Source organism: Empidonax traillii, unplaced genomic scaffold, assembly GCF_003031625.1.
Source record: "Empidonax traillii isolate 1590-97213 ecotype Southwest subspecies unplaced genomic scaffold, ASM303162v1 scaffold355:size2308892, whole genome shotgun sequence".
In the NCBI taxonomy this organism is placed as follows: domain Eukaryota; kingdom Metazoa; phylum Chordata; class Aves; order Passeriformes; family Tyrannidae; genus Empidonax; species Empidonax traillii.
Window position 1 is genome coordinate 2,215,867 of NW_020955548.1, and position 19,261 is coordinate 2,235,127.

At 38.0% G+C, this 19,261-nt stretch overlaps 1 protein-coding gene across 2 annotated transcripts in view; it reads right to left on the reverse strand.

Annotated features, from left to right (window-relative positions):
* Nucleotides 1–2,771: 2,771 nt before the first annotated feature.
* The window catches only part of RAD54B (RAD54 homolog B), a 65,505-nt gene continuing 49,015 nt past the window's right edge, over nt 2,772–19,261 (reverse strand). For both annotated transcript variants that reach the window (XM_027892504.1, XM_027892503.1), the window contains 8 exons: nt 13,790–13,997; nt 13,239–13,378; nt 12,360–12,650; nt 10,827–11,002; nt 8,410–8,671; nt 7,020–7,086; nt 6,517–6,717; nt 2,772–3,599 (listed from right to left, as the gene is read on the reverse strand). In XM_027892504.1, the coding sequence (XP_027748305.1) occupies nt 3,373–3,599; nt 6,517–6,717; nt 7,020–7,086; nt 8,410–8,671; nt 10,827–11,002; nt 12,360–12,650; nt 13,239–13,378; nt 13,790–13,997 (1,572 nt within the window). In that variant the 3' untranslated portion in view covers nt 2,772–3,372. The remainder of the gene's footprint in view (nt 3,600–6,516; nt 6,718–7,019; nt 7,087–8,409; nt 8,672–10,826; nt 11,003–12,359; nt 12,651–13,238; nt 13,379–13,789; nt 13,998–19,261) is intronic.

The following is a 19,261-nucleotide window of genomic DNA, read 5'->3' on the forward strand; positions in this document are numbered from 1 at the left end:
TGTAGCACTAATAAATGTCAAATACTGGCCATCTTTGATTAGTATTTGTTAAAAAAATAAGCTCCTTGTCATGGTGCTTACACCTGTAATATCTGCTGCTCTTCGTGCTGCACTGAAGAAGCACCTCTTGAGACCTGTTATTGGGCAGACTTGCCTCGTTCTTTGGCATGTGTCCATAAGCATTACCACTTGGTGGATGAACACTTGCATCCTTCAAAAACTGTAGAAGACAACCAAGTATATTAATCAACATCTCGTATTTCAAGCCCTGCACTAGACCATAGCCCTTCAACTGCCCTTGCCTTCCCCTTTCAGCAGTGCAAGTCTTGGATCTAGGAGAGTAGGACTGACCGATGGGACCATGCAACATAAACTACATAGTGCTTTACAGCTGGCATCACTGGCAGTGAATCCCAAAGCCACAGATGAGACCACCTGTTAGACAAGTATGGTCTTTTCAGCACCATCCACCTCCCCATCCTCTAGGGTTTCACAATTGTTAAGAGAAGGGGCAAAGTGACATTGTTGGAGACTTGAAATTCCCGATACACCTTACCAGTCAACAATCAAGTCAGGCTAAATTCGCCACAGGGACTTTTCCTAGGAGAAGTTTCTCACCTATGGGTTAAGAAATTCACATGTCCACTTGCTGCAGTCTGTATGAAAACACTGATTATTATACTGATTACTTGAGCAGGTCTCCTTTTGAAGGCTGCTGCAGACTACTGTGGGAGAATCACAGATGGCACAATAAATTAGAGTCTGTCTTCATGCTTAATATATTTTTAACTACCTATTTTTCCAGTGAGAAGCATTATTTCCCAGGATACATCAAATTTCAGAATCAGATTTTCAATCTGCATCACAGATAATTCTATAATATAGTACTGTCTTACCCAAACAACTGAGAAGCACACGCGCACTTCCACTATGCCCTGAAGCCATGAAAGGTTAATAAGAAGGACACATTTTGCTGGCTGGGTGGATGCTGAAGGAGCTTTCCACTGAGCATCACCATGCAGCTGCCACTGCCAGAGATCTGGGGCAGCCTGGCATAGCAGGGCACAGACAGGGAATCACACTGAAGCAGTAACTTGCATTGTGTGTGTTTCTATAGGCTGCTTTGGCCTTCTTAACCTTGAAACAACATTACTTAGTGTGATAGCCCGTTTCCCACAACAACGATCTAAGCCTGGATCACCTTCACACATACAGCAGGATGTGTCCAGGGGCTCCTCTCCTCAAGCCTTCTGAGAGCTCCATGGTGGCCCACCATCGGCTTTATTTATTTAAAAACTGCCAAAAGGAAACTACCCTGGAGGCCAGCAAACAAAAGTGCTTCCCTGTCAGACCTGTGTTCAGCCAGCATGCAGCTCCACGTGTATTGTGTGGGGTGGTGCATGAAGTGGCAGCAAGCACAACTGTCTGAGACAAGACTCCATATGTGAGGTCAAAAGGCCCACTGAGATACTCCTGAGGGGTTGTGTTCATCAGAGAAGGTAAAACGTAGACTGGTGTGTACCCTGGAGCAAACTTCTCTTCTATGCCCAGCTTTCCTCAACAGCACTGCCAGTTGGTTTGCTCCAAACCAGAGTGGGCTCATGTGTGTTTGGTGGAGATAACCACGGTCCCACAAACAAATGAGCAAGGGAACCAAACTGGTTCCATGGAACCATACACTTCTTCTTGCAGGTGCAAGAAACCACATACGAGATCAGCATCAGCAGAGAGCAGAGAAGGCTGGCCTGATCCTACAGACAGGGATAGGAGCAAATTTACAGAGACTTACAGGCAGCACAGATCTAAGTATGACCAGTCTCAAATAATTATTGATTACAATAATCATCATTATACAGATTCGCTAGAATCTCCTTGTGGAGTTACAAAGCTGGAAGCAAACCTTGTCCTTGAAAACTAAAATAAGCTGTGGGAACTTTGTCTAACAGCGAACGGGCACCACAGCAGCACAGCACCCAGATAAGCTGCCACACTCCCCATGCACAGGGGGAAGAACACACGCTTTAACAGTCAGCCTAAAATGTTAAAGAATTAAACTCTACCTATTAGCATAATTCTAATTGCTACCAAGAACACAATTCGCATGCCAAAAAGATGCTCAGAATTGAGGACTTCCTCAATCATTCTCTCACTTTGGTCTTCATTATTTTCTGTCATTCAGTATTTAGAGTCAAAGAAACCTCAAAAAACCCTCTGAAATAAATTTGGACAGTAAATAGAGGTCAGAGCACATGTCTTTCAGTTCCCAAGCTGCACCAAAATACAAGGAGAATGTTTGATCATGGGTTAGGATGGATTCTGAACTCAGTGACAACCTAGGGAAAAAGAGAGCACTAACTGTGGTAACACTGAGAATAAACAAATTTAAACTGTTTTCTGAAAGTTAGTTGGGCTTTTGACCTCTGTTATCATATATACCAAATATCAAGAGGTTATACATCATGTGACACAACGCAGAATTACCACAACGGAGCCCTTGTTCAAGGTGTTTCAAATTCTGTAAGTTTGCAGTATTTCTGAAAATTACCCAATCTTCTGCTCTTGTGGGCCTTTCAAAGTACTTCACTTAGAAGCTACAAACTGATTTTAAATGTTTATGTTTTCAAAGAAGGAGGAAAATATAGTCATTAAAAAATAGACCATGAAAATATGCTCAGTACTCCAGCATGCGGCAGAAAGCATTCTTAAAAAGAGTTCACTAAATGTAGATAAGCTTGTACTCTGTACATCTGAGAAATAAAGTTTATTTTCCCAAGTAAAAGCAATAGGAGAATTTTAGAATATTTTGACACAGCATCGATCTGTGGCCTCGGATTTTTGGACTTTAGTGGCTGTTGCTCTGAGTTTCATTGAGTTGTAAATTCGAGGGTAAAAACATCTACCTTGTTATAAAGCTGCATTTATACAAACACAAAACTTTTCACTGTCACAATAGAAATCCAAACAGAATCTTGTTAACAGCATATACCTGCATATAGCACTGCCTAATCTTGTAAAATTTGGCTGAAGAGTTGCCAGCTTTACAAGCAGTAAATCGTTGTGATCAAATGGAAACTATAAACCAGAGTAGACTTACAGTAGGAATGTGCATAAAAATAATCTTACTAATTTTGTTATCGAAGGAACAGAAGACTGGAAAGCAAAATTAGCTTTTAAAATCTGTATTATGATTACAGCAGGAATGATTAACTTAGTAGTAACTGTAACTTTGTATAAACACCAGGAATCACATTTACTCAGAAACTTCATCAGAAACACACGAAACAGAACTAGGCAAAAAGAACAAAAAGTAACTGCACATCAGTTGTTTACTTGGCCTATGACCAGGAGGATGCAAGTGGCAGGGAAAGGCACTTAAGTTTTATTAGGTGGGGAAGTTGAATTGGTTACATTCTGGAAAATGAAAGAAACATTCTCCTTTATCCTTTCAAGGAAAGGATCAGGAAAAGTCTGACGTTGCCCAGAGAAATGTTTCCACTGCATCAACTGTGACATAGAGAGTGGTTTCTTTGAATTAGGCTTCCCATGATTTTGTCCAAGCTGGCAACTTCTAGATACAGAAGGCTTTTCTGAGGAAATATCTGAAAAAAAAAGATGCAGTAAACTAATCAGAGAAAAATAAGACAGAAAATTTCAGTCTGAATCAATAAGCCAGTTGGCGATAACAAATGAGAGAAAACAGAACAGCATATATAATCCTTCTGTGTCAATGAAACCCAAATATATGTATTCACAGTAAGAGGGAGAAGCCTGTTTCTTGCTCAGTGATTGAGTTTATCAAAATTACCATATGCTAGCATAAAGACAAATCCTTTTACACATGAATGGGACAGGATATATCTTTTCTGGTAATTTCCTTTCCTCTATCTTCCTTAATTCTGTGACATTTTGGCTGCTACCATTCTTTAAGTAAACCTGAATCTAGATGTATGTTGCAGCAAAATTCTCACTAGCTTCAGTTTCCTCCCAGAGGAATCATTTCAGCCAGCTAAGAATAGTTTATGTAGCTGTTTCATTGACTCAGCACACTAGATCTGTACACTCTGTACATCCAGATTATGCCAAGTTGTTCAATACACACATAACTATATATCACAGTAAGGAAAAGAAATTGCTGTGAAGCACAAAGAGATGAATTAACTTTCAACAAAGGATTCTAAAGACCCAAACAGTACCAGGTCATTGCAGGGCACGTCACAGATTGATGGCTTTATGATTCATCTGATGCATAGGAAAATGAACAAATTATTTTGGACGGGAAAAAACTGCATCACTGCTGTTACTGGTTTAAAATCTGTCATCAGGTATTTTCACAGCAGCGTTATGTGCTCCTTAGGAAAGACCAGTGACGTGAGTAGCATGACTCAGAGTATTCCTGAGTTTTTTAAAGTTTTGAAGAGTCCACAAAGACTCAAACATGCAAGACTTTCCTTTTGATTGACATATGATACACATTTGAAGTAGACTTGAAATATATTCTTTTACTGGCCAGAAGAAAATTTAGAACAGATGCATTTAGAGATTCTGCCTTCCTAACTCCTTAAATTACAAGATGAGGTAAAACAATAGGTTTACAGTTTTGTAGCTGATCTGAAGGCCAGCAGAGTAGCAAGCAACATATCTGCATGATCCATGCACAGGTAACTTTCTCCTTTCAAGGCCTCTGTAGTTTCCTAAAGTGTGTGAATGGACCACAGGAGCTTGGTCAAGAATATCCAGTCTTACTGGTGTATATCTAATGGAGATCATTATGAAAAGCTCATATTTTTTGAAGTCTGTATTATATTGTTTGGTTCCTCTTTAGTTTATCTTTTGAATCACACTTGCTAGAAATGGATGAGACAAATCAGTGTGAGTTCTTGGCTTTTCTGTGCAGAGATGCTCCCTGATGCAGTAATTTGACAGAGACCAGCTAGTGGTAGCTGCATTCTGGGGTGATCAAACTGAAGACCATGACTCCAAACAATTTCACTAGGGAAACGATGAGCCGGCTTGTCCTCTGCTCTTTAGAAAACTAACCTTCCCCTCACTCTATAATTACCACCACTTAAGTCTAAGAATGGCCTTCAGGCTTTTCCTCAATTTACTGCCAAAAGTTTCTGTTCACTGGGACCAGGATATAATTACCCTCGAGAAGTCCCAGTTACAGAATCCAAGAGACCAGTGCTGTGGTTGAATTGATGAAACCAAGATGCGTTCAAAGCATAAGATAAGAAGTCAAGAGTGTTAAGACAGCTGAAAAATGCTAAATAAAATTACATGCACCAGCGTTCATCACACTGACAACACAAAATTTCTCAGGATTTCTGCAGTCCAGGAGCCGTACCTGCCTCACTGCACGCCACTGAGAAAATGTGGCTAACATTTAACATGAAAGGTGCCTTTCCCACACAGATCCTGTAATAGTACCTAAGTGGAGGCTGGTATATTTTAGAACATCACTTACGCAAAAACAGAAGGTCTAATTTTTCAATCATTAAAGAAAGATACAAAGATGATTTAATCAGCACGTGGAGCAAAAATAAAGGAGACAATTAAATTCTTATTTTATGAGAACATGCAAACCATCAAGCAAAATAGTCTCATATTGGGTCCACAGTACTTTATTTCTTGCCTATGTCTATTGAGAACACATGCTCTTGTACCCATTTCTTGAGTCCTTTTTATTGAGGTATTTCTAAATGATTGCATTTAGAAGATATCAGTATTGGCACCTCACTATCACACCTGTAAATAGTGCACATGGATATTTCATGCCCAAAGCAAATATACCAGAGCAATAGACACTCTTTCCTTTAAGAAACTAGATGAGCCATAAAAATTAAAATGGATAAGATGCAAACATACCTTATGACAATTTATTTTTTTAAATCCTTCTCCTAACTTAAACCTGTATACCTGTATGCAGCAAGGTATGAAACCAATTTTGATATGCCGAAAGAACGGGAGACAGGTTCCTACAGAGAGGGTAGAGTCAAATATTTGCAACATGGCTTTACAACTACCAGGGAGTCTTCCAGCATTTCTCAAATAACTATTTTAATCATCCTGCATCAGCTTTAGTTAACTGCTCAGAAACGAAGGCTTATATGCAGTGAGGTGGTGCAGATCTTCATCTGGTATAGCTGCCCTCAGATAACCTGCTTTTTAACTAGCCCTTACCAGCTACTCATTGCCATCCTTGAATATTTAGAAACAGAACACCATATTGTGCCATTTGATTGTAAGGAATCATTAGTTGAGCTGGGCATACCTAATTCCAGTTAAAAGGCCTGATAAATGAACTGGTTGTTACTGCAAGGAATTAATCTCTTCTCCTCTTAGTTTTGTCAAGGGCTCCTATGGAATAGATAAATCAGCCAATATCTGAAAGACCCCATAATGAACTTCACTATTTAAATCCTATTTTACTGAGTATCAAGGTTTTCTCCAGAGATAAACTGTATATTCAGAATGGATTCCTCAGCAGTGGCCAGAGATAAAAAAAAACAAACTCACTTTGATGGTCAATCTTTCCCATACAGTTGCACTCAAGCAAATCATGAGTTACACAGCTGGAATCTTCATGAAGAGTAAAGAGATTTTTAAGCTCCTCAATGGAAAAATGGATGTGTTCAGATGTCTTGGAAAGGTCTACAACTGCCCCAGAAAGGTCTTGTTTGCTAATCTGTCTTTGATAAATCTTTTCTTCTATTGAGCCTGTATTGAAAAGAAAAAAGAAAAATACATAAATCTTTGACCAGTATTTGCAAAGGAGAAGTCAAATCCATTTCTTGATAACAATATACATAGAAAATGATAATCCACTAGTTTCAGTTATTTAAGCAAGAGCAAAGCAAAGGCAAATGAACAAATGTGTTGTCTCCATTTTAACTGAATTCAGAAGAAATAATATGTTTTTAAAGATCGAATGATTTCCAAAAACACTCTTTCCCTTTCTTTTATGGACAAAATTTCAACAGCTGCCTCACTCAAGGGTAAGTTTGAGCACCATCTCTGACCTGTGGTTAGCAGCCTGTAGATATGCACAGTATGTTTCTGACCATCTCTCCACACTCTAGCCATTGCCTGTGGAAGCAAAAAGATGAAGGGCATTAACAGCTTACTCCACAATGATATTTTAACTGAAATTGGTAGCCTCCACTGATTGAATTACCAGTTCCACTGGCTTGTTCAAAAAGATGTTGCCCAAATAAAGCATTCCTCAATAACTGACTGGTTTTGTGAATTTTCTGGTATTAAGTATAAACAGTTTTGAAAATCTAACTTACTTTCTGTCATACATGCTCCTCTTTCTCTCTGTACACTATAGTAAGAAAGTGGGGGTTTCAACTCTTTCCTGCCAGAAGTCCCCTCTTCACATTTGTTTTCCAAGCACTAAAAACCATTTAATATTTCAGGAATACTCCTTGTTCTACCACATCTCCAAAATGTTTTGTTTTGTTTTGTTTTTTTCCCCACAATAAGTCTTTAAAAGTGACTTTTCCATTTCTTTAAAAAATATAAAAATGGTAGTTTGTATCCCCTTTATTTCTTCAACAAACAGAACGTAAAACTGAGTACTGCTATATGATTTTTTTTTTCAAAATTGTATGGGTTACACCTACATACTGGGTAGAAGTACCTCAACATGGTTTGCAGTCTCTGGCAACCTGTAACAATTTTGACTGACCTAGCAGACTGATTCAAGCAACAAGACAAGTGACCACATGAGGGTACTAATTCACCCTTGGAAGAGGAGCAGGGCCAAGAATCAGAGCTTATTTCAGGTATTAAGCACACAGCATTGCTCCACAATAAAACGTTTCTTACCGAGTTCATAGAAAGATTTTTTTAATTGTTATTGCTAAGAACTATTTTAACTGAACACTCTTATGCCAGATAAATTATCCCTTGAGGCGAACAGTGCCTTTACAAGAATAGCACAGCATTGGCTTTGTTTTCTTTCTTTTGGCATCATAGCCACGTGATTTTCTCATTCTTGTAATTCTGATCAGAATCTCTCCCTTTTTCTCAGGGATTGCAAATCAGCAGCAACATTTCCTATGCAATCTAATCCTGTATTCTTTTTCTTTTTAGAAACACAACAACTCTCCAGTTAAAAAGACATCAGAAACAAAGAGGATACGTGATTCACTCCTCCAAAGCAAACAGAATTTAATCTTTTTATTCTTTACTGCAAGAGGCTTCTAATGATCCCAATATATAGGATATGCCACAGAAATATTTCTTCTTTTCTTCTCAGAAAAAGCTTTCCCTAAGTATTGTACTTGTCCAGACGCAATGTGATAACTGGGAAGCAATAAGACATGTAAAGACAGGCAATTCAAAATCAATCAAGAATTCATTTGATGTCCGTCCCAAACCACACATACACAGTTGTTATCAGACCTGAATATCCGTAGCTGGATTCCAGTCGATGTCATACAGGATCAAATGTGATGCTCCAACCAGATTCAGTCCTACTCCACCAGCCTTTGAACTCAGCAAAAAGATAAAAGCTGGACTGAATTTACTATTAAAAGTATCAACAATTTGTTGTCTCTGGGAGACGGGAGTATTTCCATCAAGTCTAGTATAAGAGTATCCACAGCGTTTGCAAGTCTCTTGTAGTATGTTTAATGTCTGAGTGTAATTGGATACCAGTACGACTCTGTCAAACAGTAAAACAACGTTATCATCTTACACCATGCTAAAATTCAAGTCCAATAACAAATTACTGAAGATATCTAAGAAAATAAAAGTCAACCAAAAATTACACATTAACCTGAGGTTACTTTTATTTCCTAAGAAATAAAACATTTCCTATTAATTAGAATCACATACTAGATCTGGATGCCTTATACCTCCTATCAAGCGTTCAAATGTTAAATAATTTATGCTTCCCTTTGCAACAGAATTTGGCATAATGCACAGATTGCAGGGATTCAGAACCAATCACAAAGAAAGATTTTTCCAAAAATAATCTGTGTTTTTACAAAACAGCTGTTGTTAAGGCAGCATTTGCAGAGGATGTTGTAGGAGCTAATAAATAATATATATATGACGCCACTTACTCAAAAAGCTACTAAGAACTCCTGTAGAAAACCTCAGAAAATTCTAACAAGCAACATACTGAAAGTTGAGTAGGAAACTCAAGATTATTATGACTGAAAAGAACTGGGATGGGGGCTAGTGAAAGGCACCATAAACAATACAGTTTATGGTAGGCTGGTGTTATTTTTTTGAAAAACAAAATAAATCCGATCCTTTACACTAATGACCCAAACAATGTCGGTGTATTTTCTCTGAAATTTTGCCTAAATAAGTTTCAAAGATCTGCAAATCTAAAATTTCTATCCTCCCAGATACTGAGGATGATTCTACTAAGTAAACAAATATCTTTTGAATTTAAGCCATAAATAAAATAATAGGGACATTTAGGGCATTTTCTGCCAGATCTTGTTCAGAGGTCTTTTGTAATCTAAACTAGGTGTTACAAATTTCATTATTTTTAAAAATAATTTTGATTAAAAACAAATTCTGAAGAACTATACAAATAATTTAATGAAAAAACAAAAATACTAAGATTTTTTAAATGTTTTAGAATGTTTTTATTATTACACTTTACAACTGAACTACATCCAAGACTTGTTTGTAAAGACTTTGCAAGACTTATTATTTTTTTCTCAATCAACACCACATTCACACCTTTGTTTTACCTAAAAAATAGAAGATAAACTTCAGAAGAGGACTAGAATTGAGTCTGTACATTGCTAAAACTATTTAGTACCCATGAGAGCAGAGAAACAAAAGAAAAAGGAACATGAACAGCACTGAATTAAATCAACAAAACTTAAAGGTGTAAAATAATGCCTCAACAACAGCTGTAACTCAACATCTCCAACAGTACTGCTACAGGGAGATGTGCTTTTTATTGACACTCTTGGGTTTTCTGACCTACAAGAAACAAGGCTAGTACTTTAGATATTTGGCTGTCACTGGTCTCAATGGATTCTAGGTATATCAACTCCAACAGCAGGCTCATCTCTCTGATTTGTAAAAAGAGAATATCTTCATATTGCATTACATCATTGTCAAGAGATCCCCTGTTACTTCCTACTAGTGAATTACAACACGTCCTATTTAAGCATCAACTGAAATAAAAGCTAAATACTTTTGGAACAGCTGGGCTTTAAGGCCTGAGTCCGTAGAAAATTATCATGTGACGCCAGGTCATGTGAGATTTCCACAAATCAGCAATTGCACAGAAATTAATCATGAGCATCCTATTACCCCATGATAAACAGAGGTTTTCCTACATGCCAGTGGCATACCACAGGGGAAATAAGTGGTTGCTGTGCAAGTTCATCTGTTGAGACTGGTTGCCCTGAACAGAAAAGGCAGCAAGCACTGAGCAGTTAAGTATGATTAAATAACTTATAATCTAATAATGAAAACATATTAGTGCAATGTAATAGATTGATACATCTCCTCAAAGAGATACAAAGCATTGGAAACTCTCTGCAAGCAAAGCTAATATACTACAAGGGCTGTAGCAAATTATCTTACTTGCTGAAATTTGGTGTGAAAAATACAACTATTTCTACCTGGAAAAAATACGAAGAGCATCTTTGGAAATTATGTCAGCTGCAAGTCCTAGTTAAATAAGAAGGAGCCAGAACTACAATACATAAATACATTTGGCACCTCTGCAAATACCTGCAATGACTTTATTTTGAATGTTATGCCCCTATGCACTTGAAAAGCAAATCAATATCCAGAAGGTCACTCCCATTACCTCCCTTCTAGCTTTCTTTCACACTTGCCTTTCAGAGGAGTTGAGCTCACGGATTGCAGCTAACAACTTCACCAGCACCTGCAATTTTCCTGAATCAGTTTCAGAGAAAGTGTCCGGAGTATAATCTTGCGGGAAGACATCTATTACACCTTCATAGAGGCTGGACTCGTCGTGTTCCTCAGACATAGGATCACAGCTTTTATCCTATTGAAAATAAAAAGATTAAAGTTCCATACCCCTTCTTTTTTTTTTTTTTTTAAATTTTGTTATATTTTTATTACAACAAGAAAAGGAGGCATCGAAAGCTGCCAGAAAGTAGTGTATCATGTGAGCATGACAACCTCTCAACACTGGACTGAAAGCAAAGTTTTAAAATACCATGTGTGTTCATTTTGGTTTACAGCTTCTAATCTAAGACACTGTTTGCAGCTGAGTAGAAAGTTGAAATACTTAAAACTGAAAAATGTTTACAACTTCTTTATTTAAACAACCACACAAATATAGATCCAGAGAAAAAACCCATATCTAAACCTTGGAAGTGAGGAGGAAATCAATACACTGTTTATTCTTTCTAAATCCCATAATATTCTCCACTAACTTCCTACTCATTCACTCTGTTTAGGAAAATACTGCCATTAAGATTCAGTTATACAACTGGAAATGAAGAAAAGCTAGCAAGCAAAACCAAAAAAATAGAAGAAATACAGGTATTATCTTGTTATACTTAGAAAATCAATGTTTCACAGGGAGGAAAAAGCCAGACTAAATGTCAAACCACAATGGCAGTAAATTACTTGCACATACAGTCCTTCCTATCTCTGTATTTTCTGAAGGCTTATGCTTTTGCATATGAAAAATTTCTAATGCTTATACTATGCAGTAAAGGCAATGAACTTTCCTTGGCATTACTGAAAATTACAGGGAAGTCTGTGCTATGGACATTCCTACAAATTCATGAAGTATATGTCCTTTAGGAAAGATTTACATTTCCACACCTCACTTGGAATTCAAATAGTGGCCATAGAAGTTACTATTACCAAGTTCTAAGTATCATATTATTGACCTACAGGAATGAGAACATTTCTATAGAAATAACAAGGTGTACAGCACGATAGGATCCCAGGAGAAGTGGAAATGGAGACATCCAATCTTGAGCCTGCAGCTCTCAGTGTCACTGAGCTTGAGAAAGTGAAATTATCACGTGGACAGGGAGGATTCAGAGGAACCAGCAGACAAAGTACATACAGTAATCTCTAGTTAACAGTGTTCTTTGGAAAATTCACATTCACATGTATTTTTTGGAAATATTCAAAGACAAGATTAAGAAGGAAAATACATGGGGAAAAAATATACCATAAGGCAATAGGAAACTGATGAGATACCTTCCCTGAGTACATTCAGATTTCCTAATATTTGTGAAAGCAGATTTCCTAAAACAAGTTGGATGTGAGAGTATGGAAATGACCTTAAGTGACATGCACATTGACCATAACATAGTTTTCGTGATCTTTGTCTGCTGAAATGGCTAATAGCAGGCACCCACCCCCATGCAAATGGATACCTTTATAGCTTTAAGCAGAAGACACGGATGATTGCAAAGTTTTTTCAAAGCTCCTATACATATTAGGTGAGGACTGTTTTCTAGCCTGCCTTGTAAACAGGACGTAATAACTCGAGAACTAAGCAGTTTTCGATACAATTCAAGTTGCAGTGCTGTTGGTCGGCAGAAGATTATGCTCTCCTTTTTGGGGGGCAGAAATTTGTTAATAACCTCCTGTGTTCGCCTTAGAATAAAAAGTCCAGTGAGGCGTGTGAGTTCTGTTGCTCTTTTTTCTCCTAATTCCTTTTCCTCCTAAAAGAACAAACCACAAAATTAATTATAATCTTGCTTTCATCAGAATAATGTTCTGTATTATTTTAATTATGTATTTAAATAAAGTTTCAAAAGTACGATACCACTTTCTGACATGGGACTGTAATGACCATTTCTTCTCCAATTAGTATCACTGCATTAGCTTAGTTCTACATCAGGTTTCTAAAGTCTTAAAAAAAGGAAGATAATGTCCCAGATGACATCCAATGTTTGAATTATATTCTAGAATTTCTCAAGGTGCAATAAAATCATGCAGATTTCAGAGTGCTGTGGAGAAAGTAAGCATTAATGAAGTACTGTCACATGACAATGCACGTGGCGTTTTGGGGAATGCAACTGTTGGAAGAACAATTGTTGCCTGCAAATTAATAGGCAGCTGAAATGAGGTGATCTCAACATGCATGTACTCCTTCTCCTTCCTTTGGAGAGCAAGTGAATTTACTTCAAATAGGAAGGTGAAAAGCTTCTGCTACTATTAGTAGCTTCACTGACCTTCACTTTATTCCATAGAGAGCAAATTTCACTTTGCTGTCTATGAGTTTTCTTTGCATTTTTTCAACAAAGTACCTTTGTTGCTGAAGGTTCTCTAGATCTGACAATTGGTTCCTCATATATCTTCCTATATGTGGATAAAGAACCGAGTATTCCTGGATTAACAAACTCTATTAACGCATAAAATTCTTGTAAATCATTTTGGATTGGAGTACCTTGAAAGAAAAAAAATAATTCTGCATTCAGTAATTTTTTCTTGAAACTGATGAAAGTACAACCAGATACTGTCCTCCTAACTAACAGACTCTGCATATAATTTTCTGACAAAGGAATTTAAAAAGTCAAGTTCTAAATCCATTTTATTAAATAACTACAAAGGGAAACAATAAGAGTATGCTAACAGAGTCCTGCTTTCCTTATAGACATTCCCAGGCTCCTTGCTTGCCCCTGGACACTGACAAATTTTGATTTTATTTAAAAAACATTAGAAATAATTGGTTCTCACATTCAATACCCACTGTCAAAATTCATATTGATCTCCTGCCATAATTAGAATACCTTTTTCCTTTTATGCAAGCTAGCACTATTAGCATAGCAAAATATTAAAAGTTCCTATAGATACCAACCAGTAAGGATAATTCTCCTCTCACAAGACAGACTGGTGAGGGCTGTAGTTGTCTTAATAGCGCTATTTTTCAGACGATGTCCTTCATCACAGATTAGGAGGTTAAATTCTACAGCCTGAACTTGATCCAAAGATCGCAGCAGCATCTCGTAACTGATTATCATAACTGAATAAAGTGGAGAGCCAGTGAATTCTTCTACTTTGTGGTCCTGCAGGCATAAAGAAAAATACATCATACAGCATACATCTTTGGAGATCATTCATCATATTCCTTAAATATCCAGTATCCAGAGAAATTTCTTCTAGCATGACACATTTACTATCTCCTTCACAAGTTTGGATTATTGATTCTTTCCTGATACAGCAATTTAGATTTTTACCACCTCATTAAAAGAAAATTTATTATTCTTTTAGGTCTTCAAATCCTCCGAGACACATTACTGTGAAGGTGAAAAGCACAGATTTTCTGCAACAGCTTCCCAGTGCTGGCATTTGGGTAAGCTTCAAATGAATAATTAAAGCAGGAATAACAAAGAGACATAGGTAGCTCCCTGTACATTCACTTTGGGATTTCAACCTGCAAGGTGCAGTAATGTGGTCCCGTAGGAAGTTACTGCATTCTACCAAAATTCCCCTTGTAGCTTTGAATTGAATATTATATTATTGATTATTATATTATATAAATATTATTGAACCTACCAAATATGTTTTAGGTATCAGATTATAGAAGAGCAAAGTTCAGACTGCTCAGAGCTTAGCTGGGTAGGATTCTGTGGGAAGCTTCCATGGACAGTAAAGGAACTCACAAGCGCTATGAGTTTTTCAAGAACATTCTCCTGGAAGAATGAAAACAGTTCATGCCCTTTAAGGATAAGGGAAGTAGGTGGAGCAAGAGACCTCCGTGGCTTAACTGCAAGCTTCTGCATCTGACTGGACAGTCTGTCACAGGGTGAAAGTCTGAGAGAACTGGGTTTCTTCACCTTGAGAAAAGAAGGCTTAGAGGAGACCTTATCACCATGATCCAATATCTAAAGGCTGGCTGTAGAGAAAATGGAGACTTCCTGTTTACCAGGAGTCACATGGAAAAAGAGAAGGGGTAATGGGTACAAGTTATTCCTGGGGAGATTCCAATCGGACACAAGAGGAAAATTTTTCAAAATGAAAACAATCAGCCATTGGAATAATCTACCAAAGGAAGTCGTGGGTTTCCCAACATTGGGCACTTTGGAGATTTGGCTGGAGAGGGTGCAGGGCCATCTTGGCTAGACCATGCTTTTGCTGAGAAAGGCTGGATCAGATTACAGAATCACAGAATATTCTGAGTTGGAAGGGACCCACAAGGATCATCAAGTCCAACTCTTAAGTGAATGGCCCATACAGGGATCAAACCCACAACCTCAGTGTTATAACCAACCGAGCTAATCTCAGAGATGATCCTTGAGGTCGCTTCCAACCTGGTATTCTATGATTATTCTATCATTTACTTTGTTACTAGCCCTGAACATTGATGGTTTGGCAAACAGGTAAGGGCACTCTGGGACTCAGAAAATAGAGTCCCTAACCAGTCCCAGATAAACGTCTGTCTACTGGTAGATAAACCTGGTACTACTGGACACAAAATGTCTGTGAGCATCTCCTCTTGAACATACTACTCAAGCCCTTTTCCTTCAATAGACACAAAGAATTTTCATGTTTAGTGAAGGAAATACACACACTGAATAAAAACTCATTGTAATGGGACAGCGAGCTTCTTCCAAAAAAGGCTTTCTATAAATACTTACATTTCTGTGCAGACTTGGGAATGTACTAGAGTTGTTTACCTGTCTTGCAATTATGCATAAAAATGGAAAAATCTACTCTGGGCACTCTTTCGGCTTGGCTCCAGCTGCCAGTTTCCTGCATGCTTCTTCCTACTTCCTAACAGAGTTCACTAACTAAGCAGGCTGTGGGTGCAGCTGACAAGCTGAAGAACCTCTTTAATCACGACAGCAAATCAAGCTAGAACCTCAGAATATATTTTTATTTCCAAACAAGATCAGTTACCAAACACAGACAACTAAGTCTGGAACCAGACGGTGTAATACACTGTAAAAGCAGCACCACTTAATTATCACAACCTTTAGAGCCTCCTAGCAGGTGAATCAGATGAATCTATGGGACGAATCTGACACATTAATCTCACAAAGTACCTTGAGGTGGATCAATCCCCCACATGCTGCTCACAAAGATGCCCAGCACATGCTGAAAGAAGCCAGGAATACTGAGGAGCAGGTAACAAGGGCATGCACCCGTTTCCCCAGGTGTTTGGGACTGGATTTGAGCATACCTATTGTTTCCAGATCTGTAGTTACTGACCGTTTCCTGGACATATTTTTACTGACATTTTTAAAAAAGGAGCAGAAAATTTCCCAACACACAAACAGAGACAGAGAGAATCCCTGTAGACAACACCCAGTGTTGTCCCTGCCCAGTATTCAGGTCCACATTGCAGCCTTGAAGACAGAGGCAATGCCTCTCTGAACTTCTCTTGCAATGGTCAAGCATCAGAAGATGCCCAGAGTTCAGAAAACATACTGTTTTCCTACACTTTCAGGCTGTGAGCTGAGACTGCAGGGAGAGTGCTGAGGCACTGGGGAACAGCCTCCAACATTCCTCCCCTAGTAAATCATCAACTCTTCTGGACTGTTTGAACCCCTTAAAAAAAAAAAGCAGGAGAGTCCTTGCATAATGTGAGTACCCTGCAGACAAATATATTTCTGCCTGTATATAAAACCAGCAGTGGATGATGGACTAAAAATTAAAATAAATTTACAAGATAATTTCAAGTAATTAATTCATTCTCTTAACTGGCTGCAAGATATGTCTGTATTATAGCCTCCATTTTCACAATTACCCAAAGTGACTTGACAGGTTTAAGAGTTGCCTGCAGCCACATATGGAGCAATTGCCAATCAGTATTAGAACTCCATAATGTCCCAGACTTCCTCTTTGAATAGACCTTTCTTTGCACTAGTTTAAAGCCAATGTAGCTGGTGAAGTGTAAATTCAAAAATGCTGAATCATAAACAATGTAAACCTACAATGAATTATTTCTCAAGATTTTCTGACTTAAAAAACAAATCAAAACAACCCCAGTAGAAGTGATACACGTAAGACGCATAAAGGAATACTTCTCTCAGACACATCTCAAATGGTGATAACATGGATTAACAAGACCTAAAATCAACTTTTGTGGGGATGCCTTCATTTTAAAAGAGATGTCCTCTACATGACATTTGCATTTTAACAGAATTAAACTGTAATCACATTTTCAAAGTAGATAATGGTCTGGTGTTTTGAAAAGTCTATTACTGAAGGGTTTGGATCAGCTTGTGGTGTTTCAGCATGAAAGTGAGGAAAACATTTTAAAACAGCTGCCAGCTCTTTAAATATATTCCTCAAAGGCAAGAAGATAAAAAACCCATTTGAGACAAGTTCTTCTTTTGAGTTATACTGGAAAAGTAACAGTATGGTAATTGCTGTTTTTCCAGAGAAGATAGACAGTAAATTATTTTGAAATACCTCATTACACCCCAGGCAAGCCATATTATGTCCTCCTTTTGCATGACAAAGTATTCTTGCTATTTGGGAACAAAATCTTAAAAGCTGCTGAGTGTCCTCAATCAAATGGGTCCAACAAGATGGGTAAGAACAGTAAAGTTATTTCAATTTAAAGAAAATGCAAGTTCCTGTCATTTTGGGCCATAGTAACTGTCATCAAATCCAGGCTTTCTCCTCCCAGCATTATTCAGAATCAACATCATTCAAAAACTGCAAGAAAACATTCAATTATCTCTAACTATCTTTTCAGGTAAAAATGCTGCCATATTATATATTGCCCTGTATCTGCTTCTTTTAGAAATATCCATATTTCTCATCCTAACCTATATTACATCTCCTAACAAGTTGGTTTGCTTCATTTTCACATCTTGAAACAAACTACTAAGGAAAGCAAATGATGCCAAGTGCACCTATTACATGTAGATTGTCTTCAGTGGAAGATGAGCCACTTCAAGAGTTTGACAATAATGACTGGAATTTAAAGAAATAATTATTGTTACAAAATTTTCCACACTCTACCAAGAAGTTAAAAAACAGGTTGAAAACTTCCAATTCATCTGAAATATTCACTCTTCCATATAGGCAGTAAGGATAATGTAAGAAACTAAAGGCAAATCTGGTTGAAGTAAGAATTGGGTGACCTTAAGAATGAAGTACTATTTGTTTCTTCAAGCTACTAGTATGGAACTATTAGATTAAAATTTTGGAGCATAAATATCTTCATCTCTGTTGCAAACACCAATGCAGGTACTATAAGCTCTCCATTCTTTTGGAACTGTGCAATGTTAACGCCAGCAGGAACAGCTTCACTCCAGGAGGAGGCAGGGATGAGCATCATCCCGCTTCTTAATGAGATTTGTGCTCGTCTGCATTCTTCTAGAGATGAGAGATATTCACATTACCTGACACTGAGACTCTAGGCTTGGTAACTCATGAGACCTTAAAACATCTCTACAGAAATCTGATTCTTGACAGTGACAGTAAAGGGAATAACCTTCTGAAATAACCAAAACACACAGTCGAAACAAAACAGAAGTCTTCAGTACAGAACAAAAGCAACTACCACAGAAACAGAGTACAAAGTAGATGCTCTGGTACGTCAGACAGGGAAGGTGAGCACTTTGACAGAAAACAGAAAAGTCCTTAAACTGAAGAGGCAGAAGGAGAAGTGTGAGACCTTTTACATCTAAAAGATAAAAAGATAAAAAGAGAGTTTACCAGCTATGGAAGAAAGGGTTGACTACTTATGAAGAATTCAGGAAGACAGCTAGATTATGCAGACAGAAAATCAGGGATGCAAAAGCACAATTTGAAGTTAAATTGGCCACTTCTGTTAAGGATAACAAAAAGTCCTTCTATAAATACATTAATAACAGAAGGAGGGGCAAAGAAAACCTCCATTCTTTGATGGACTTAGAGGGAAACATAGTTAATAGAGATGAAGAGAAGGCTGAGGTACTTAACACCTACTTTGCCTCAGTTTTTACCAGTAAGACAGATGGCTCTCAAAGCAACTGGCCTCTGGAGCTGGTAGACAGAGATAGAAAGCCAAATAGCCCCCTTGTATTCCGTGAGGAAATAGTTGGTGACTTACTGAATCATCTGGATCCTCACAAGTCTATGGGACCAGACGGGATCCATCCTAGGGTGATGAGGGAGCTGGCAGAAGAGCTTGCCAAGCCGCTCTCCATCATCTTCCAACAGTCCTGGCTCACGGGGGAGGTCCCAGATGATTGGAAGTTGGCAAATATCACCCCAATCCATAAAAAAGGCTGCAAGGCTGACCCTAGTAACTACAGGCCTGTCAGCCTGACCTCGGTGCCTGGCAGAGTTATGGAGCAGATCATCCTGTGTGCAATCACACAGCAGCTAC